The sequence below is a fragment of the Copadichromis virginalis genome, linkage group LG5 (genome assembly GCF_057382275.1).
Source record: "Copadichromis virginalis isolate Kocher_CV1m ecotype Utaka linkage group LG5, C_Virginalis_male_GT1.1, whole genome shotgun sequence".
NCBI lineage: Eukaryota > Metazoa > Chordata > Actinopteri > Cichliformes > Cichlidae > Copadichromis > Copadichromis virginalis.
Window position 1 is genome coordinate 8,789,394 of NC_140622.1, and position 23,737 is coordinate 8,813,130.

The 23,737-nt window shown below is 39.4% G+C and overlaps 2 protein-coding genes and 1 long non-coding RNA gene across 6 annotated transcripts in view; 2 read left to right on the forward strand and 1 right to left on the reverse strand.

The window, feature by feature from the left end:
* cntn4 (contactin 4) overlaps window positions 1-23,737 on the reverse strand; it is a 213,203-nt gene that overhangs the window by 90,868 nt on the left and 98,598 nt on the right. For both annotated transcript variants that reach the window (XM_085455753.1, XM_085455752.1), the window contains exon 6: window positions 3,046-3,249. In XM_085455753.1, coding sequence (XP_085311879.1) covers window positions 3,046-3,249 — 204 coding nt within the window. The remainder of the gene's footprint in view (window positions 1-3,045; window positions 3,250-23,737) is intronic.
* LOC146708888 (uncharacterized) lies at window positions 12,710-14,529 on the forward strand. The gene is made up of 3 exons (XR_014920396.1): window positions 12,710-12,993; window positions 13,089-13,157; window positions 13,962-14,529. It is a non-coding gene; the product is annotated as an uncharacterized LOC146708888 (long non-coding RNA).
* On the forward strand, window positions 15,314-18,554 carry LOC146708889 (uncharacterized). Of its 3 annotated transcripts, XM_085455756.1 has the most exons (3): window positions 15,314-17,040; window positions 17,136-17,204; window positions 18,009-18,554. In XM_085455756.1, exon 1 carries the CDS (start codon window positions 15,367-15,369, stop codon window positions 16,666-16,668), a length of 1,302 nt encoding a protein of 433 aa, XP_085311882.1. In that variant the 5' UTR covers window positions 15,314-15,366; the 3' UTR covers window positions 16,669-17,040; window positions 17,136-17,204; window positions 18,009-18,554. The 3 variants fall into 3 exon arrangements, with proteins under 3 accessions (XP_085311882.1, XP_085311881.1, XP_085311883.1); XM_085455755.1 differs by having other exon boundaries at window positions 17,136-18,554; XM_085455757.1 differs by having other exon boundaries at window positions 17,141-18,554.

Sequence of the window (23,737 nt, forward strand, 5' to 3'; positions counted from 1 at the left end):
TCTAGAGATGTAGGAAACAGGCCAATTTCATCTCGTTGATTTGGTGAGGCATGTGTTATCAGGATGGCTCCCTGAGTGACTGTGAAAGCTCATTCAGATCCTTATCACAACTGTCACTGAAACTTAACCACAGCACTATCACCCATATTAAAGCAGACAGGAGGAAGTGGACGGGTAATTGTCTCATACCATAACCTTTTGTAGGGGACACATATTTAATGTGCCAACCTGAACCCCCCCACACCCCACCCGCACCCACATCCCCTACCTGAGCTCCACTTCATGACGATGAGGTCGAGCTGACTCCTGATATGTTGGTGTTGCTGCTGTGCTGAACTAATGTTGTAATGAAAAAAGTGCAGAAGCAGAGAATGAAAGTGCTTTGGAATCTCTGCTGGACTCACCACTGACCAACTAGCTTAGCCGTCTTCTTGATATTAGATTTAGTTTCATCAACTTTTTTTAGTCCGACAGACGATAATAAGATAATATGTAAAAAAACATTTTGTGTTTATTTGCGACTTCTATTAAATTAGTGTGTATACTCACAAACACTGGATAAAATAGCAAAATTGCAGGTAAAAGTAATTTTATATTTATGAATGTAAAAATTGCATCTTCGGGGAAATGTCTTTATTAAATCATTCAAAATGTTTATCTTTTGAGTTTATTTGTGTTTGTTTATGCATAAAAACATTATTCCCTTTAAATGTTTTCAAACTCAATACACTGATATACTGGACTTATTCATAGAAAATTCTACTTAAAACCATCAAGGTTATAACAGTTAATTAAAAACTGAAAAACTCAAACTAGGTGAGGAAAACATTTTAGTTAAAAAAAGATGAAAACTAACTGGAATACATGTCCTTCAATGAAACAAAAATAAAGCAAGTATGTCTTTGCTTTCAGTCTTTGTTAGTTTGGTTGAACTTGTCAGTTCCGGTTTGGAAAGGCTGTTTCTGTTCCTGGAGACTGGGACGTCTGCACGGCATGAAGCCTTGTGTCTACATTGTGAACTTACTATAAACATATTACATCTTAATGCAATAAATACTTCATGTTATATAAAAAAGTTATGGTCCTGTCGTTTTGAACCCTATGTTTTAGACTTTGAATTCAGGGTTATTATTAAATTCTCTGTTTGATGATGTTTTCTAGTGTTTGCTGTTTAGAGTTTCTTTACTTCTGTAACTGTCAGTTTCATATTTAGCTTTAGTTTTCCTTTGTCTTGGCTTCTATTTATTATTTCATTTTATATCCAGTTCATCGTCTCATTCAGTGTTTCGTTTTTAGTTGTTGTTACATTGTTGTTACATTCTATCCTGTTTTTTCCCCCAGTGTAGATTTCATACCAGCTGCATCATTCATTTAGTTTAGCCTAGCCTCCCAAATGTCTCGTTGTAATTTTTTGTGAAGCTTCATCTCTGTCTCATGTTACTTCCTGTTTAATGTTGATGGTCATTTCAGTTTTACTTCCTCATTAATTATTATCTAATTTAGTTCAGCTGTGTCTAGTTTCCCAGGTGTCTCCGCTCTGCCACAGTCATATATATAGTTGCTGTCTTCCTTTGTCGTTGTCAAGTTCTCTGTTAAACCTGTGCTGTTTTCTCTGTTTGCTATTCCTAATATGCAACCGTTTAAGATACTTTGACTTCATACAGAGCCTGAATAAAGGTTTGGTTTTTATTCATGAAGTTCTGTGTCAAGAGTTTGATTTTGGTTCTTTTTGGCACCTCATGCTAAAAATAAATGAACACTTAAACTAAGCATTTTTTCAAATGATTAAAACAAAATCGAAATATTGGAAATCAACCTTAGAAACAATCTGAAACTAAGTTTCAAACATAAACTTAAAACAATATTAATATTAACACATATTAATATTCATGACCAGTGGTCATTAATGTAAATCAAAGCAAGCCTTTATTTCTAATCATAGGTTATTATAACTGAGTTAAACATCAACATTAAAGCTAGTATAGCATGTAAGTCATGTAAAAAAAGCTTAAAGTGTGCGTTGTGATTAGAAGTGATTCTGCCTACTTAAATGTCGTTTTTTTTATTACATCAAATCATCTATCATTATTGGGAAGATTATATTAAATGTCCTTTATGACATTCTCATATTTTTCAGCATTACTTAAGAATATGGAACATGCTTCTGGGATAGAAGCCTACAATTAGATTACTTGCTGAGAATGACCTTTCATCTGAAGTGGCTTGATAAGGCCAGCCTTAAGCATTAGGTCCACATGTAAAAGGACAGGCTGAAATTAGCAGAGGAGGAGATAATTAACCTTTGAATTTCATTCGTGTTCTTTGAAACAAAGTTTTTTGGGAGGTACCAACAGTAGCCATGTTGGCTTGCTACTATGGGTATGACCTGTACAAATTCTAAAGAGCGCTGCACTAAATCAGCCAAGTGATTCTGGCTTTCCTGTTGTATCAAAGAAACTGCCGTTTTGTTTTGTTTTTATAACAAAGGACCACAGAAATAGAAATCTGTTATCAAACCAAACATTCAAGAAAAACACTAATGGTTTGTCTTTGTAGAACACGAGATGTTTCATGATTATTTCCTATTGCATTTACAATGTGCACTTAGTATGCATATGCATGCAACACTGCAAAATCACAGTTTTGGGGGATGTAGTGTTAAACTGCAATAATTTGTCAGCATTGAAATAAACCCTGCTTTGCTCCAAAGGTTGAGTAATAGACTGAGACCCAGCAGAATGATGAAGCACACAGCACATACTTTAGGAAATGAAGTAAATCAGTGACTACATACTGCCCAATATTGCCTTTAACTAATTTAATTATATGTAATTTTTCCAAAACATTCCATGCATAAATAAACCTTTAATTTTATATATATTTTAGTTACATTTTACTCAAATGACTGTTCTGATGTTTGAGGGTGAAGAATCATTTTTGAGTGTACCCCAACAGTCTATAAATTCTATCACAAAACAGTAAAACCTTTTTGTCGCACTAACCAGTGTTCTTATATGCTGTTAACTGGCATAAGTGTGAGCTCACCATCACTGCGGAGCACAAGTGGAGTGGGCGGGCCCTGGACACGGGTCTTGGTGACGGTGTTGGTCACCACACAAGTGTAGTTGCCAACATCTGAGGGCTCCACTTTAGCAATGTACAGATTCCCTGTCTCCTGGGAGATGAAGCGACGCGTATCCTGCTTCACAAATGTCGGGTACTCATTGAAGATCCAGGAAAATACCAGATCTGTGGATAAGGATATAAAAAAATATATTTAAATGCAGGAAGGGCTCATGAAAAGGGTAAAGGGAACTGAGATTTTTATGGGTGATGTGGCTGCGGTGTGAAATAAGCTTGAGACCACCTCTGGGGAGTGAAAACGGTGACTAAGTTGTATCATGCTAAGGTGAAAATTGATAACAGGATCCGTGAGAGGTTGAAAACAAATGTAATTATCCGGATTCACTTTAATGACCATTTTTCATGTTGATTAGGTCTGAATATGCAAATAGGGATTTGGGAGATGGGGTTTGTGTTGTCATGAATAATTACTGCTCCCTAGGCACCCTACTAGAATTCACAAAGGAGTTTCCAACAAAGATGGCAAAAAAGTAGATAGGGACAATAATAAGCAGAAAATGAAAAGAAATGATAAAAAACAAAAAACAAAATAAAAACCCAAACAAACAAAAAAAGGTAAAAAAAAAAACTCTTTAGTCCAGATAAACCAGGCAACTGCCTTCAAGAAACTTCAGTCCAACTGGAAGGATTGTACCAAGAAGAAATACTCTGAAAGCCAGGAAACTTTGCATTTAGCATTCAACAATTTCTCTAAACATAAGTTTAGGAATTCCAGTTATTATCACTTCCAGGAAGTGTATCCATAAATGACAAATGCCTGTGATTGAACGGTGAGAAACCGTTTTGACCAGTTTGTGTTATACTGTGATGATCAAGTTTTCCTTTAGTAAAGGAAGTGCAAGCTAAAAATAGTTAAACTACTACTTTAATCACATTTAGTGTTAGCAGCAGTGCTAACTGCTAAACACATTTCAAGATCAAAATGAATCGATTATAGGCTTTTGTCTCCTTCAAAAAACCCTTAAAGCAACACGCTTCTCTATCTATTTATATATACACACACATTCTCATTTTGCTATCTTAGTGAGGACATCTAATTGGCATAACGCTTTCTCTAGCTGCTTACCCTAACCATTATAACCCTGACATTAAAACCACATTTTGAGTCTCAAAAATTCCTTCAAACTCGTGATGTGCGTCCCCACAAGTACAGTAGAATGCCAATTTCTGGTCCTCACAAGGATGCCTAAACAGGTACAGACACATATACACGCACACACACATACACACACATGCACACACGCGTGCGCACACACACACACACACTGCATACATGTGGGAGCCAGTCAAGTGCAGCAGTACCTCATGGTAAGAGCTTACACCCGGGTCACAAAATCACAAAGCTAACCAAGAATCAAAACACTGCAATCATCTTAAACCCCAACTCAAACCATATTGATTCAGTCAGCAACATTTCACTTCTCTTTGTTCCAAGCAAACAAAGACTTTGTCAGCACAGACACTGTGTTACAAACACAACTATGATGCAAAAGGTTTTAAATAAGCATGCAGGTGTCAGCTGCTCCCTGCAACGCCATGCTGGAGGTTTTGAAGATAAGTGAGGCACACATTTCCAGGTCATGAGATCCAAGAGTTTGCCAGCAAATAATTGCTTATAACAATACCAAGGATTACTTTGAGTAGTTAGCTTTGAGTCCATTCATATGAGCCAGCCTTAAATTCACAGACATCAAAGCTGCTTGTTTCTACACAACCTTTTCAGCAGCCGCTGAGAAAGGGGTGAAACTGAAGCTCACTGTAATGAGACTTATCTTACCGTTAAAAAGCCAGATCAAGACAAAGGACTTTACTTCAGGCACTTATCTGCTTCATTAGGCCTCTGATTTGACATTATGGGAAGTTTTAAAGAAAGAGAAATATTAGAAAAAGCAATGGTCTAGACAAGTGTTGAGGAGTTATTAAAAATGATAATAATTACTCCTAATAATAATTAATGGCTGGATGTCACAGTAGATTAAATTAAGTAATTGTGAGACTCCAGCAACCTGGTCAATAATCTAATTTAGTGCGAAACGGTGCTTAAATTGAGACAAATGCTCAGCAGAAAACATGTAAACAACAAGTATTTTAGGAACAAAACCCAGCATATACACTGTGGTCACTCCTACTGGGACCGTAATTCATCCACTGACATCATCTCTACTGCTGGTTTCACAGAGAAACCAGACACGCAATTAGAAATGAACACGGAGTGTTGCTATGGCATCTAAGATGAGCCCGAGCAGTAAACGTACCCCATACGCGAGCAGTTTGTCACAAACAGCGTTTCCCAAAGCCTCTATTTATCTTTCAGCAGCGATTTGAATGAATATAGAATCTAAAATTTCAAATTCAAATTCAAATTCAAATTCAAATTCAAATTTTATTTGTCACGTACACAGTCATACACAGTACGATATGTAGTGAAATGCTTGGACAACTGCTCGTGACCTAAAGAAAACAAAAAAAGGAAAAGGCTATGAATAAGATAGGAAATAAATATGAAAAATTAAAAAGGGTAAATTTAACTAGGAAGGAATAGAATATAAATTAAGGTTAAAAATGAAATAACTGTACAACACAAATTAGAATGAAGGGTAAATTTAACTGGGAAGAATAAGATAAAGATAAATATATAAATTAAAGTTGAAAATAAAATAACTGTACAACAAAATACACAATACACAATATAGAACTATATAAGAATGTATGAAGAAATCTAAATCTAAATAAATATATACACAATAACAGCAGTATCAGTGGGTGAGGTGATCACTTTACAACTTTAGTCACTTTATTGATGTCAGCTCATCAAATCTGAATGTTGTGACATAATCTGCTATTGTGGCGTTCTGCAGTCAGCATTACTGACAGCCATGAACTATTCTCCTGCTGCGCTTAATCAAACTCCACCACTTGTTAACGGACTGGCAATTAAGCAAAACACCCTTAGAGGAACCCTTCCCTTCACCTCCTCTAGCTGCTTGGCAATTTATCACAGCAGGTCTGCATACTCCTGCTGGCTGTAAGGAGCAGGTACTGTACCGATCAGTGCCATTTGAGGCTTGGGCTCTGGCCACTGTGTGCACGCAGAGCCGAGCACAGACCGATGACACAGCGGAGATCCGTGGGGACGAGGGACACTTCAAGGCAGGATAAGGCATGTTGTTTGTGTTTGTTTCCTCTCCAGTGCTTTTGGACTATGGCTGCACCTGCTCTCGCTCTATGTTTAAAACCCATATGACTACATGGCACAACATGAGCCGGAAAATACCGCAGAGAGCACAGACATAATGAGATGTCTCACACAGCTGGCCGAACGGTCCTCACACAATCATCCAGGGCATTGATTTTATGGGTTACACAACACTGATATAAAAACAGGACATCTTCAAGACAAATTGTTGAAGAAATCCAGCTGCTCTGCAGAATTGCTATTACTGCCATGCTAAAAATATTCAGACTGCAGCTTTTACACAAGAACTGACTTGTTTTAGATTTCAATTTGAAAAGTGATGTTGAAAACACTATTTCAAAGCTGAATCATTAAGAAAGTTTAATGTTGAAAAGAATTATTTCTACAAGAGCTCAGTTTGGTATGTCAAAGAAAAAAGAAACTAAATTTAACTTCCAAAACATGATCCACGGAGAGGGGATTGCAGAAGTCCCAAAAGAGTTTTTTGTGGTTCCCCTCTGGGTTAAAGATCACTTTGCATGAGTCACAATGAATAAAGCTGCTTCGCTCACACAAAGAGATCCAGGAGCAGCTTCAAAGGACAGGCCTCACTGAATATTCAAAGAGCGAAGAAGACGAGGACGTCAAACATGCCCGTCTCTTTGCACAGATTTGCTATTATGGAAAGACGGAGCACGAAGACAAAGACGGTGGGCAGTAATCACCCAGCAGGTCTATCATTCTTTATGATGAGCTGAAAGAAAACTACTTCATCAAGTTGTGGCATTATGGATGGACAGTTAGACTGCGCTGTGTGAGTATATCAGCAGATATGCTTCAGAGAAGGTGGTTTCATAAAGATAAGCACATAAAATGCATATGCTCTAAAAATTCTGCACCAGAATGCAGCATAAATATATCAACAATACTAAAAGTGCATTTTCTATTCAATTGTGATTAAGAGATTTAATAAAGTAGTAGCTGTGTCATCTACACTGACTGATTCTGCTGGAGGTTTCTTCCTGTTAAAAGGTGTTTTTCCTTCCTACTATCGCCAAGCACGTGCTCATAGGGGGTGCGCGAATTGTTGGGAATTTCTCTGTATTACTGTAGGTCTTAATCTTTCCCATGTACTGCAGGATGCCTTGATGCAACTGTTATTGTGATTTGGTGCCATATAAATTAACTTGAGGGATTTTAGGGAGTCACTGTGGTCCTGTGTCAGTCAAAAGATGTTGAGTGTAATTAAGCAGCCAAGCTCAGTTCTTAGTAGGAACTGTGTGTCAAGCACCATATAGCTTCAGGATCACTGCTTCATTTAGCACTGACAGAGTAACTGAACAGGAACACTGGCCAGATGTCTCTCGTGCCACAGCAGCCTCAGTCATGGTGGCCGGCTGCTAGCTAAACTTACTGCTCAGCTATAAAAACACATTGCACACATAACAGCCAGCGCCACTAACTTAACATCTTGAAGGAGAATCTTTCTGTCACAAATCATAGTCCAGGAGTCCATGACACTTGGAACACTACAATCCTTTTTTCAGCATCTTTATTTTGAGAAATGATACTGCAGATTTAATTTAATTTAATTTGCATTAAATCAACAGCAACTGTTTCTGTAACATGAAATGACTTCATGTGTCATATAAACTCATTTGACTGGGTAAAAACTTTGATGATGACAGCACTTTTTTCATTTGGCCTAAATAAACAAAAAGAAGAAAAACCTTTAAAAAGCATATGGTTAATAGTTTACATAATGTCGTTCTGCATCGAGTGAAACACAAAGCATCTGCAGTACAACAACTATGCAAAGATGTACTTTCACTGCTTGGAAACATACACATATTTGCCCTCTAAGATACGCAGCTACCTTGAAATCTTAGCTTCTTCCTCCTGTTTTGTTTTCCATGTTTTATTCTCAACTTCATTTTTGCGTCTCCTTTTGTAACTTGTAATAAAACTTAGACTTAATTTCACGAGTTTCAGTTTTCCTGCTCTCCTCTGTTCACTGTGTTGTTAAGCCTACACCTCCATGTTCCCTCATTTTGTTACGTCCTGTCTTATTTTGGTAGCTCCTGTTTCTTTTCTCTTGTTCCTCTGTCTCGTCATCTTGTGTCTCATAGTTGGTGTTCTATTGTAGCTCTCCACTACATTATGTATTCCATATGTATGTAGTGGTGAGATAGTCTCTCAATCAGAGAACCAAGGTTACAATGTAACACACATTTGCCATCTTCCTAATCATTATGTTTGCATTTGTTTGTCACACTGTACTGCTGTCTTCCCTCACGTGTCTTCTGGTTTGGTTTGGGTTTTTGAATTTTCTACTTGCCTGAGTAAAGTTTTTTTTCCCAGTTGTTTTAATTATATCTACCAAGGTTAGGTTTTGGTAGCGTGTATGCGCGAGCATGTCATTGAAACATGATAGCTCAAAAACTAGTTTATGAATTCTGTTAAAACTGTGTAGGGATGTAGCGTGGGGTCGTGTTAGTAATCAAATAAAATTTCACTAAAATTTGTCAGGTTTCTAAGCCTTGTAACTTAGAAACTATGATTCCTATATAGTGTGCATTGTCATATACAACATGCAGAAAGTATGGTATAAGGATTTAAAATATCATGTTACATTTGACCTTTGACCTGTGCGTCAAGGTCACGAGCTTGATTTGAAGGTCAAAGTGACAGTAATACTATCTAGAGCCATTTAAACCTGTGATTGTCACTGCCATTGTTTGTATTGATAACATAGAAGTATTTGAGAATTCTAAATAACACCTTATTAATTGTATTATTAATAATATTTATTGACTATATGCACATTACAGTAATTGTAAAATTGTTATGTATATAAAAGGCTATAGCCATTTGAATACATAATAATTTGGATACATATACAATGTTCCCAGAAAGGTATAATATCCTTTTAGGCAAACAAAATAAACTTATGATAAAAAAAATAAAATATAGAAAATGCAATACTACTCCTTTAAAAGTAAATACTGCCCAGAGATTGAGTTCAAGTGCTTCTTATTCAACGAGTCTGCGTCTGGTTCTTTATTGCAGCAGCCCTTTAGTTTCCATATACAGTGAAAAAAACACAGCCATCAAAAGACGTATGCATAATGAATTCTGCCACTCACAGCTATGCTTCAAACCAAGTCATTAGAAATGCATTCAATTTTCTATTAAGGCTTTGTCCAGTGAAACTCCAGTGAAATGAAAGGCATGTGCACTTGTGCTAACAGCTGATTTGAGGTAGAAAAAGGACATGCAGCAAATGAAAACTGAACAAATTTGCAGAGGAGTAAATAAATTTATAAATAAATTTATAAATAAATGTATAAAAATAAATGAATGCAACGGCTGTTAAATTCAGTGACGTCAGCCAGTCGCTAAAAAAAAAGGTAGCCATGTTTTTGGTTTCGTGTAATGTGATTAATTTCTCCACAACACAGGCCCCGGCCTGCTTCTCATCCTCCTGCTGTTGCCCCAAGCCTGCACTGACACTGTCCCTGGGGGTGGGGGTGGAGGCGGGAGTCTTGTGTGCTTATCCGCTAAAAGCAATTCATATTAATTTGAACACAGACGACAATATTTACAACAAGCACGAACGACCAAAGATCTCGCTCTCTTTTTTTTTGCCAGAAAACAAAGCACCCATCTGTCAATAAAGAAAGACTTGAGGAGTTTTACTGTTACATCAGTATGGTTTGGCATCATAATGTATGATCAGCACCAGTAGCCTCATCACTTCATATCAATAATAGATGTAAGGGCACGCTGTGACAACAAGATGCATTTTTAATTGCCCAATTACAAAGCTGTGGGATGTGAGCATACTGCAAAAAAAAGAAGGCAAAAATTTACAACAAAACAGCACACAGTTGTTGATAGGTTTGTAGCTTGAACCTATTCGCTGGAACGTTAAGACAATATAATTACACTGCTAAGCAAGACACAAGTAGGCAAACTTCTTCATGTTACTCGTGCACGGGAGAGAACCGGACAACCGCTTGACTCCAGTTGGTCTCGTCCGTTCTCCCATACACTGTCCTTTTATTGAGGTTACATGAATATGCATAAGTTCATTAACATATGACGTCTACATACAAACAAAGAGTACCTTGCCTGTGTGTGTGTGTGTGTGTGTGTGTGTGTGTGTGTGTGTGTGTGTGTGTGTGTGTGTGTGTGTGTGGACTGCTGATCAAAGGGTCAAACATCCTTGGTCAGGAAGAGGGTAGCCTCCCCCTCACCCTAGATGGTTCATCCTAGATAACACGGTGAGGAAGTCCTGCAGTTCATCTAAACAAAGAGCACTTAGACTAGAACAGACGCAACTACGTTAATCCTACCATAAAATAATAAGACACGGTATGACCTCTCATGCTCCCAAAGTGCTGTCTAATACACACAAAGTTTGCAGACTATCAAGGATCAAAACCTCTACCAATCTACAACTAATTACAAAACTCTAAGCATATATAAGTAAATATTTCTAAGCATAAATGACAATCAACAATACAAACTCTAACAGTTGTCCTTTTCCAGGATGAATAATTCTCTGATTACAAGCGTCACGCACACGGTATTACATACTGAGTAGGAGGGGTTGCTGGGTATGTGTCAAACTGGGTAAAAAAAAAACAAAAAACACACACTGAGCTAGTACAACATGATCTAATTTTTTTCTAAAGTACTTCATGAGCTGATGAGAGGAGGGCGCATGCAGCAAAACAACACGGCTGCACAACCCACACGAGGAAAGCCCCCGAAAACAAACGTACAATTTATTCCTGTTAGAATCTACGCGCTCGGTGATTTAGGAGAGCATCTTCAGCACACAGACAAGCAAAAATAAAAGAAACTCGAGAGACGCCTTCCACTGTTAGACTACTGTCATCCCACGTTGTGTAACTGAGTGCAGTACTCCCATATCTGCTCCAGGCTCCGAGAATCCTCTGATCCACTGTTTCCTTTACAGGACCGGACAGGATGCACATGCTCAGCGCTCTCGAAGCCTCAGGTGGGAGGAAAAACAGGACAAAAGACACACACACACACACAGACACAACTACTCTTGGAATAGACACAAGTGATTTCAGTCTTGAGTGCCCCTTAAAGGTCTCCCCCCATTAGAAAATAGAGGTCAGCAGCATTAAGTCCACGACTAAACACAGTAGTCGTGCAGTACAAAGAGCGGGTCACACTGGCAGCCCATTAATGCGGTCTGGTTTGAAAAAGACAGACAGCCTCTCAGCCCTTCTTGTTTCCTCTGATCCACACTGACAGACCGAAGGGGAACCGGACTGCACATTTGGGAGAAACAAACATCGCAGCGGCGGCTCGGTCTAAAAAGAAGCCGGCGCTGTAACCAGGTTGTGTTAATCCATTCTCCTTCCTTGAACTCTGCAGAAAGCAATTACCATAGATTCCTGCCATGCTCTGACACTGGCCTGTCAGCTGGGGAGCAAACGTGTGGATGCAGTGTGGAGGCAGCACCTCACTCTGCCTTTGTGCTGCAGTCTGGTCTGGCAGGGTGTGTCGTGCCTGATTCTGCACTCAGCCCCCATTTCCCTGTCTTCCTATGGCTGATTGTAAGTGCAGGTAGCATGTTTGATGACAGTGGTCACGTTGGAAGACACGCAGCGGAAAACAATCGCGGCTCCTGCTCAGGTCCTTGTTGTTTGATGTGGTTTTGGAAGCCAGGTCTTCTCGTATTACAGATTCAAGACACTCATAGTTCATATATCACGAGTCCTACAGTCATCACATTTTCCTCAACCTAAATTTAATTATTTTTCATTTAGTTGGAAAAAAATACTATGACTCAAGTTAAGATCCACTAAACCTTTAATAGTTTATTCAATGTGCATCTATTCATTTAACATATAATGAGATTTGCTTGTTGTTGCATCACTTTGTAGCTGACGGCCGGCTGCTATAACATGCTCCGGTTACATAAAGTATCTTGAATGTTCACTCACTGGCCACTTTGTTAGGTACACAGGTTTGACTGCTGGTAAATGCAAATCACATGTTGGCAGAGCAGTCAAGACAACCAGCTGAACTTTGAACCAATGGTCACATTACACAGACAGAAACTGTGGAAACTGAAATCCTACAGCTCTGCACTCATTTCTTTATATTTTGATTCCAAGAAGCCAGAATTTCTGGTTATTCTTTAAAGTGATCTTTAGTTACGAACACAGAAAAACTGTAAACAGATTTTGACCCATCATGCCGTACCATCTGGAAAGTGTCTATTTGGCGACGGCTTCATTTTTAAGCGTGACAATGATCCCAAACAGCCGGTGTAACCCAGTTCCTAAAATCATCTCAAACAAAAAGAGAAGAAAAATTAAAACATTTAATGTTCATTGTTCTGTTCTTACTGTCCCTGTTAATGAAAGTGAAATGAGATCAAAATATTTATTTAAACATAGAAGGGATGCAGATTATATATGATATGCTCTGGTCAAACAAGGGTTAAGTTTCTCAGAGGGTTGATGAGCTCTGATGAGAGCCTATTGTTTTACTCCACTCCTCACATGTCAGCCAATCGGTGAAGCTCTAGGCAGCTCTTGTCCCTCCTTAGTACCAGCTCCCAAGTTTTCAGTCTCTTGCTTCTACAGCCGAACAGAGCAGACGGACTAAAACTTTTGTTATCGGTAAGCTGGAGAAATTAACCTCTAACGAGTTAAAAGAAATACCATCTAAACTGATATTTTTCACAAATTATGTATTTGCACTTGTTGTTGTCAAGGGCAGAGCGAAACCGGAGGGTTTACTGAGCTGTGGCTCCATGTAAATGCTGAGCATCCACTCGACGGCGGTAAGCTAAATGTGGCTAATCAGACACGTGATGTGCGGAGTGTGGGTACAGTTGTTCGATGTCTCTGAAACGCTGTTGTTATGCTAGTTAGATCGTTAACTAAGTCATTAACATGTGAAAAGCTGTAAATGGTTAAAGCAGCTAAAAATAACTTTATGAGAGATAATTGTAATCAGACTTTATCCTGCTTCCTGTTTAAATTTTGATGTCAATCAGTTGTTTTACAATACTCAGTATTGAACACTTGGAGGTAATTTTTAGTGTATTTCCACTTGTACTAGTAGGCCTATGGTACAAGCGGGATTAAGCACGTCTATTTTAATACTCCTATTTGTGGACTGAGTCCTTGTGTTTACGTGTTATTGAAATTGATTATTTGCACTTTGTTCAATTTCTGATAAGCATTTGCATATTATTCCATTTCTTAAAAGGGGTAATATACTTATTTATTTGTGATTAGATATATATGTACAGTGAGTTATTTTGATCGATGTAATTAATGTTTACAATGAAAGTGAATTATATGGTGACTATAATTCCTGAATGTTTAAAACCTTGTAGATAATCTTTAATGTTACTGCAGGTTACAAATAATTGAACCTTGATACTGTGAAATTTTGGATATTGATACTTTGACCTTTGAAACTTGATATTTTAATATTGTACAACATGACTGAACTGATGATGATTGAATTGATGATAGCTGATCTGAATAGTAGTTACTGCACCGTGACACTACTTTAGTTTAATTTGTGAGAGTTATCCTTAAAGGGCACGTGACATATATTTGGCCATTGTTTATAGGTCAGGTTTTTATATGGGACGAATCCAAAGACCAGGTCAGCGATTCCAGAACCCAGAGTGTTCCAGTGTTCACTGGATGGCGAGCCAACCCAAGATCCTAGGAGACGATATACATGTACACGCACACTCATTTGCACATTGATGGACTACAATCCTCTACTGTACAAGTAGTACGGTAGGACAGACAATCACACACACACTCCTTGTCAGACGAATTCTATGGGCCCCACCGGTACCATTTGGACTTAAAAAAGACTAATTCTTTTACTTGTGCACAATTTTATTTAATTCTATTTTTTTTTGCTACTTTGGGGGAAATTTTTATACTTGACATTCTGTTAAAACCTGTTGTAATACTGTGTTGTTTACAAATTTCTTTTACAAGGCTTAACATCACTAAAGTACTTTTAAAGCCACATAACTGTGTTTGTCTGGTTTCTCTGCCATTCGTGTACCAGAGCTCTAAGAGTCGTTCTCAGTCTTCTGACACTAGCCCAAATTGCTTATTACTTTGGTAATTATCCATCGGTACTTTATGTAACTCCACGTAAGTGCTACAAAAGTGGCGAGCCAGCCAGGAGATGCTATACCTGACAGCTTTGAGCAGGAAGAAACATTGGGAGGCTTACACATCATTCCCCACCTGTCACCGGCAGATCTCAGAGACAGCCAGAGATCTGATCGGTGCATCAGACATGTTATTACCCAGATGGAGAGTGGGGAGAAACCCCCTCCCACATTGAGGAAAGAACTTCCAGACGTAGTCCTGTTGCTGAGAGAGTTGAACAGGTTCGAGCTGTGCAATGACATTCTCTACAGAACACGAAGAGAAGGCGGTAATAAACATTACCAGTTGGTCTTACCTGAAGACCTGCGAGAGTCTGTGTTGACAAGCCTACATGACAATATGGGTCATATGGGAATAGAGCGCACACTCGATCTGGTCAGAGCCAGGTTCTATTGGCCAAGAATGTCCTCAGATGTGGAGAAAAAGATAAAGACCTGCCACAGGTGTGTGCGCAGGAAAACGTTACCTGAGAAGGCTGCACCTTTGGTGAATATCATGACGACAAGACCCCTCGAGCTAGTCTGCATGGATTTCCTATCCATTGAACCAGACAGCAGTAATGTGAAAGATGTTCTTGTCATCACAGATCATTTTACTAAATATGCAGTCGCTATCCCAACATCAAACCAAAAAGCTCGGACTGTCGCAAAGTGTCTGTGGGACCATTTCATAGTACACTATGGCATTCCTGAAAAATTACACAGCGATCAAGGGCCTGATTTTGAGTCTCAGTTGATCAAGGGGCTGTGTGAAGTAGCAGGCATACAGAAAATTCGGACTACGCCGTACCACCCCAGGGGCAACCCGGTGGAGCGTTTTAACCGAACACTCTTAAGTATGCTTGGAACTCTGGAGAACAAAGACAAGTCACATTGGAAGGATTTTGTAAAGCCTTTAGTTCATGCGTACAACTGTACCAAGAACGAGGTAACTGGATTCACACCGTATGAGCTGATGTTTGGGCGTCAGCCACGGTTGCCTGTCGATTTGGCTTTCGGTTTACCTGTGAGAGAACAACAAAACAAGTCACACTCCCAATATGTTAAGGACCTCAAATCCCATCTTGAGGAGAGCTATAGAATAGCTACACGGAGTGCTGCAAAGGTAGCCGAAAGGAACAAAACCAGATTTGACAAACATGTGACCACATCTACCTTGGAAATCGGGGACCGAGTGCTGGTCAGGAACATACGCATTCGAGGAAAACACAAACTCGCCGATAAATGGGAGCAGACCGTCCATGTGGTGGTGAAACGAGCTGGAGACCTCCCTGTCTACACCGTTAAACCAGAGGGCGGGGATGGCCCCATACGCACCCTACACAGAGACCTCTTACTCCCTTGTGGGTTCCTCTCTGCAGCCAAGGAAGTGAAACCTGAACAACCAGAACCCAAGAAAAGGCCCAGAACGCGACGGACCACTCAGAAAGACAATGAAAGAGCAGATCACCCCTCGGACGAGGATGATATTGTTTCAGTCCACTGGTTTGCAGATAGATCAGTGCCAAATGACTCGGCGTACATTGTCAAGCGAGATCTTCTGCTGACCCATAAATCAAGTCTTGGTCAAGATGATGTGACTGCAGATCAAGACAAGTTGGCTGGTAATGCTCCAGCTTGTGCAGACACCATCTCCGATGTTGTTCCAGCCAGTCATGCTGACCATAACCAACCTTATGACAATCAGATTGCGAGTTATGGAGAAGCCTTGTATGGGGAAGATTTACCCGGAAATGACGAACCTGAAAAGGAAAGAGACTTACCCGGAAATGACGAACCTGAAAAGGAAAGAGACTTACCTTCTACGGATCGCCCTGACATGAGGGATGAACAAATCCTACTTCTTTCGGACATGTTAGGGAGTGATGAGGAAGGAGAGGACTTGATATTTGACAGGGAAACAGTAAACAAAGAGAGAGATGAACAAACAAGCAAAGAAATTCCTGTTCGAAGATCAGAAAGAAGTCGCCAGCCACCAAAAAGGCTAGACTATGCTGAATTGGGAAATCCCCTTGTCACTGTGGTCAAATCATTATTTCAGGGTTTAACCACAGCTTTCATTGACTCTTTAAATGCTAAAGCTGAATTATTGTTCTTAGATGATGCAGTTCACAGTAGACATGCAAAGGGACTTGCATGAATTCAAGAGGGGAGGGTGTAACCCAGTTCCTAAAATCATCTCAAACAAAAAGAGAAGAAAAATTAAAACATTTAATGTTCATTGTTCTGTTCTTACTGTCCCTGTTAATGAAAGTGAAATGAGATCAAAATATTTATTTAAACATAGAAGGGATGCAGATTATATATGATATGCTCTGGTCAAACAAGGGTTAAGTTTCTCAGAGGGTTGATGAGCTCTGATGAGAGCCTATTGTTTTACTCCACTCCTCACATGTCAGCCAATCGGTGAAGCTCTAGGCAGCTCTTGTCCCTCCTTAGTACCAGCTCCCAAGTTTTCAGTCTCTTGCTTCTACAGCCGAACAGAGCAGACGGACTAAAACTTTTGTTATCGGTAAGCTGGAGAAATTAACCTCTAACGAGTTAAAAGAAATACCATCTAAACTGATATTTTTCACAAATTATGTATTTGCACTTGTTGTTGTCAAGGGCAGAGCGAAACCGGAGGGTTTACTGAGCTGTGGCTCCATGTAAATGCTGAGCATCCACTCGACGGCGGTAAGCTAAATGTGGCTAATCAGACACGTGATGTGCGGAGTGTGGGTACAGTTGTTCGATGTCTCTGAAACGCTGTTGTTATGCTAGTTAGATCGTTAACTAAGTCATTAACATGTGAAAAGCTGTAAATGGTTAAAGCAGCTAAAAATAACTTTATGAGAGATAATTGTAATCAGACTTTATCCTGCTTCCTGTTTAAATTTTGATGTCAATCAGTTGTTTTACAATACTCAGTATTGAACACTTGGAGGTAATTTTTAGTGTATTTCCACTTGTACTAGTAGGCCTATGGTACAAGCGGGATTAAGCACGTCTATTTTAATACTCCTATTTGTGGACTGAGTCCTTGTGTTTACGTGTTATTGAAATTGATTATTTGCACTTTGTTCAATTTCTGATAAGCATTTGCATATTATTCCATTTCTTAAAAGGGGTAATATACTTATTTATTTGTGATTAGATATATATGTACAGTGAGTTATTTTGATCGATGTAATTAATGTTTACAATGAAAGTGAATTATATGGTGACTATAATTCCTGAATGTTTAAAACCTTGTAGATAATCTTTAATGTTACTGCAGGTTACAAATAATTGAACCTTGATACTGTGAAATTTTGGATATTGATACTTTGACCTTTGAAACTTGATATTTTAATATTGTACAACATGACTGAACTGATGATGATTGAATTGATGATAGCTGATCTGAATAGTAGTTACTGCACCGTGACACTACTTTAGTTTAATTTGTGAGAGTTATCCTTAAAGGGCACGTGACATATATTTGGCCATTGTTTATAGGTCAGGTTTTTATATGGGACGAATCCAAAGACCAGGTCAGCGATTCCAGAACCCAGAGTGTTCCAGTGTTCACTGGATGGCGAGCCAACCCAAGATCCTAGGAGACGATATACATGTACACGCACACTCATTTGCACATTGATGGACTACAATCCTCTACTGTACAAGTAGTACGGTAGGACAGACAATCACACACACACTCCTTGTCAGACGAATTCTATGGGCCCCACCGGTACCATTTGGACTTAAAAAAGACTAATTCTTTTACTTGTGCACAATTTTATTTAATTCTATTTTTTTTTGCTACTTTGGGGGAAATTTTTATACTTGACATTCTGTTAAAACCTGTTGTAATACTGTGTTGTTTACAAATTTCTTTTACAAGGCTTAACATCACTAAAGTACTTTTAAAGCCACATAACTGTGTTTGTCTGGTTTCTCTGCCATTCGTGTACCAGAGCTCTAAGAGTCGTTCTCAGTCTTCTGACACTAGCCCAAATTGCTTATTACTTTGGTAATTATCCATCGGTACTTTATGTAACTCCACGTAAGTGCTACACCTGCTAATGCACTAAAAGCATACCTGGATAGGAAAACACTCAACAGAACACTTTCAGTCATTGATCGGCATCCCGAGAGCCCAGACCTCAACATTATTGAAGCATTATTGTGTGGGATCATCTTGAGAGAGAACGCAACAAAAAGCACCCAACATCCAAAGAAGAGCTTTGAGTGTCCTTGAAGAAGGATCCTTAAAAAAACACACACATCAAAGCTTGTCTAAGAGAGCTCAGGCTGTGTTGAAGATTAACCTTCCTGCCTTCTTGGGACCTTTTTGTGCTACTGCTATGTGTTAAATGGCTGCCATTTCCACTGTGTTCAGTGGAATATAACCAAACTTGCCACAGGATAGTTTTTACCTGTCAATGTTAATATTCCAGTGTGAATTCCTTAAATCAGCCTAAAATGGCTGAGCAGCAGAAATCCCCACACCCATCACCCTGGGGACCATTTTCTGCCCATTGACTTCCATTATAAACGCTATTTTTCAACCCCACATTATCATCATATGATTTTATTTTTTCTTCTTTTCTTGGATGTCAATGAAGACTCAGGGCCTTGAAGTTTTAATTTTTAAATTGCAAAAAAAATGCAAAAAAAATAATGGCAGGTCAAAATGTATGTTGGTGCCAATCTTTGGTCCATCTAAAGGCCTACTTATAATGACAATCACATATTACTTCAACTGGTTTTTTGTGGAAATATTTAGTTTCGTTTTTTGGTTTTTGGGGCTTATAACACAGGGCGCTCATGTAATAACACTGGGATTTGAAGGGTTAAAACAACGAAAATATAATTAAAACTTTACATGAATATTTCAGGGAGAAGTAGTTTTACAAGGTTGGCTAATTTAAAGTGGAAAAAAATATGGATATATGGTCTTTTTATGGCGTGGCTGAGAATGGTCCCTAGGGTGATGGGTGTGAGTTTTTTAAAGGATGGCAGGAGGGATAATACCTGTAATACCTGTAGCTTACCTCTTAATTGTAAACAAACACAGTGTGGCCCCAAATTTCCGCTCATCTTGTGTTTACTAAGTAAATGAATTTCCTTCTATACCAAATATGCACTTTCAAACTAATTTGAATGTTTTTGTCTTCTATCATTTTCAGGTTTCCTCACTCCACCCATATCCCATGATCCTCGCAAAATATAAAGAAACAAGAGGTGGCTTGATCATTTACACCTGGACCTTAGCCCTGCTGTCTGCACAGTACTGTATGTGTACTACGGCAACCAAGTGTTGCAGGGAATCACTGGACATTCTGCTGCCACAGACTCTCATTAGCTTCACACCTGATGCTCTCTCTTACAAGCTGAGAACAGAAGAACAGGCGTGCACGCCACATCCTCCATGTTCATGTTTCGTTTCTTTCTTCTCTTCTCTTTGCTTCACTGCCATACATTCTCACTCCCCTTCCTCTTCCACGGGGGGGTTGCCGCACCCGTAAAATGTTTATTTGAGCAGGTTCCTCCATGCTCGCAAATTGCTGCAACGCTGCTGTGCTCAAGATCTATAAATATGTTTTACAATACTCAAACTCAGGACTTACAGCTGTGGACTTTTGCCTGCTTGCTGTTTTGCAACAAGGCAGACTACTCTGCATGTGATAACTTGCAAATTGTAAACGGTTGTAGTCATTTGTCCAAATTTCCTAAAACATCTGAAAATGCCAACAAAGAACGAGAAATGCTCTTTCTGATGTGCACAAGTAGCACAGTGTTTGGAAGGATTTTACATAGGGGTCAAATTCCCATCAACGCCGGCTGTGTATACATTGCATGACACAAACTGATAATTAGATGGATTCTATGTATGTGTTGCTCTAATGTGTTGGATATGCATTTCCTTTTCCCTCTGTTTTGCTTTTCTCACCTACTGTTGACTAAATAAAGGACGATTACAAGTGTAGTGATTAAACAGCATGTGCACATGTGCAGAAAACATGTGACCCCTGTCTTTTTTCCATGTAATTTTTATTGGGCATCATAACATGTGACCTACCTGCTTTACTTTCTATTCTCAGACACTCACAGTGGAGTTTGTCATCCTGGCATTAATATTTCTCTCTAATCTGTGAAATGTCACATTGCTCGTAAATTGTGAGACACTTCACGATCCCTGCAGTGCCCTGTTTGTGATGTAACATGAATATAAGAACAGGAATAAATTAAGCAAACACAATGATGTGAGGAAACATTGAAATCTTGCATGAATATAATTTAAATCTACACAGTGTGATACAGTCTAAACTGAATGTCTTTTCTAATTACATCACCTTGAACATGTAAACCGCGCAAAGTGCAGCAGCGGCAAGCTGGAGCAAAGATCATCGATGAGTCTAAGAACAACATCACCAGCAGTTTAACCTTTGATACCCAGCCCCACCTGTAACTGACTTTGAAATGCACGAAAACAAAAGGAGACGTGTGCCTCTGAGAAATCTGTTTTGACTATAACCTCTGTTCCCTGAAGGAGATGAACAAGATTGCAATATCCACGCAACATCTACCCGATGCTGCGTTAGCACAGGCGTCAGCTTGCATCATTCTTTCAACAGGTAAAAAGAGATCACAGCGGGACGTACGGGACACAATAAATCCCCAGTAGTCCTGCACTCGTGAGACACTCTCTGTTGCCACAGATGAAGCCGGCCCTTTACCGTGAGGAAAATAATGTGTAAAAAATATTTGCCCAAGAGCCACAGCAAACCTCCCCCTGAGTGTCCACCACTGACGCAGCTTTGCATTCTTTTAGCATTGTGTCACGATGTAAAGTCTCAAAAAAATCAGAATTGATGCAACAAATATACTTGTTCCATTCGTTCTTCTTTTATGCAAAGATATAATGCCTACATTTCCTGCAATACAACTCAACCCCTGACAGGTCAGTTTAAGATGCAGGTTTGTTATACTGAAAGTTGCCAAAGCAGCAAGCCTCAAAGTGTGGGCTGTGGAGGTCTGGTTTGCTCTCGCTGTTCTTTCATTTTCAGTCTTGTCTTCTTCTTCTGGGTTGGCCAGCATCATTTGAGGCATTATTTCAGGCTTTGCGAGGCTCCCTCTGGAGTCACAAAATGCTTCGCAAATGCAGTACGACTCCCCCACATCGGTCAGCAGGCAAACTTTACAGAGCTGAAGTCTGTATTGTAGTTTTGTTTCCACTTTGATGCTGTTACTAAAGGGCCGTTTCTGTACTATTTGTCATACCAGTGAACCACTGAGAAAATATTTTTTCATTTCTCGAATGTGAATCGTCGGGTAAGTTTCTCTGATTTATATCACTGTGAATCAAAAATCTTTATTAATGTATGGTTTGGTAAAAGTTGATAATCACACTTTGAAATGCATTCAAGAAAATAATGAATTAGTCTTATCTTTGAACTAAAGATGGTAACCAGGTCTTCTATAACTTGAACTCTTTCAACACATGAGAGGATTTTCTAGGGTATGACTTAACTGAGTGTGCACAGATCTGTGCACAATCCCACTAAGTGAGCTGAATTCTATGCAGCACCAGAAGCAGTTAAAGGCCTGTGATGGCAAGCCAGCTATAAAAGTGCTATGAATTCAACTTACAACTGCTGTCCAATGCTCTGCTAGGCAAGCTAGGTGTGTGGACGGAGCTGTCATGTTTTCGACAATTGTTATTTTCCCCTTGCACAGCAGGTGACAGCGCATTTCTTCTGGGATGAAATCCCCACAGGCACTGAGGGATTTGTGTTTATGTGGCAGCACAGTGGAGCCCAAGGACATGCCATGTGACTGCAGCCTGGCAGAGGGGACGCAGTCGCTTACACGAGGTAACTGCTAGATTATATCAAAACCAGAAGGGTTTGCAGAAGAGGCTCTGTTGGCTCAGCCATGGACGGTGTGACAGTGACATGCGATATTATTTCAGAGAGCTGAAGTTTCCAGACAGATGAAGAGGGAGAAATATGATTGAATACGGGATTGTGAAAGGAGATTACTCATGGAGATTGAAATGTGTCAGCTGCTAATCAGATTAAGAGCAGAATAATCCCTGATGGGAAAAAAAGAGAAACTACTAAGTATGAGTCAACAAATACCACGAAATAAACATGTCGCTCCTCATGCTGCATGAAGAGATTAAAACTTCATATAGCCTTTATCAAAGTGCACCTTCAGAAGGAATTTAAATATCTTATTTTTGACAAGCAGAAGGATAGTTGAGCTGCTATTTGAATACTGTTGCCAGGCGACTGATCAATATACCAACAGAAAACCTAAAACAGGTTGACAACTTCAGGCAGCTATCATTGGACATGCTATGTTAATTTCACGTGACGTACTTTAATCTTATTTAAGTTTATAAATCTTTATGTTTTTCTTGGCTGAGCAGTTTAATATCTGTGATGTTTTAATGTCAGTAATAATAATATTTTCTGTATAATAGGTTAAAAGAAAGTAGAATAGTATGGTCAGAAAAAAACTAAATGCTCACTCAATCATAATTTGATCATAAATGAAAAATAAACTTCAGTATTTTCATATATTTCCAGCTCTCCTCACCTGAATGACCAGACAATAACTCCTTACAGGTGTGTCCAAATGCATGGCTGCATCCTCCTGAGGACCCGGCCTTTGCGATCTAAGTGGGCCGGGTCCTCCGAAGGCCAGATGTACGGGGAGTTCGCTGTCATCGCCCCGGCTAGCTATCGAGCTGGTGGGTAACAGACGTCTCCGAAAACGTCGAAGCACTTTTCCAGACATGCGATGTCTTGATAAACCGAGCAGATATTTGACGTTTACACAGCTACATTCTCGCCTGAAAATATCTTAAAAGTTTATTTTTTGACCCAGAAAGAACAATAAAAGTAATATTAAAACTTAGTAGCGGCCGCCATTGTTGGAAATTGGAATTGGCTGTGCCGCGCTATGAATTCTGGGATATGGTAGGCCACGAAGGACACACCCGACCCATCCTTCAAATTCGGGGAAAAGGAGGACGCATTTGTCGGCTGCATTTGTCGGAGTCTACGAATTTGGACAGCCTTCGTTGCGTCGTTGTGACGTAATCAGTCTACAAATGCGGCCTCAGGAGGATGCAGCCCATGAATCTGGACACCGCCTACATCACGACTAGCATAAACTAGGATAACACAATAAGGGAAGACAAAATCACCACATGATAATATGCACAACTGTAT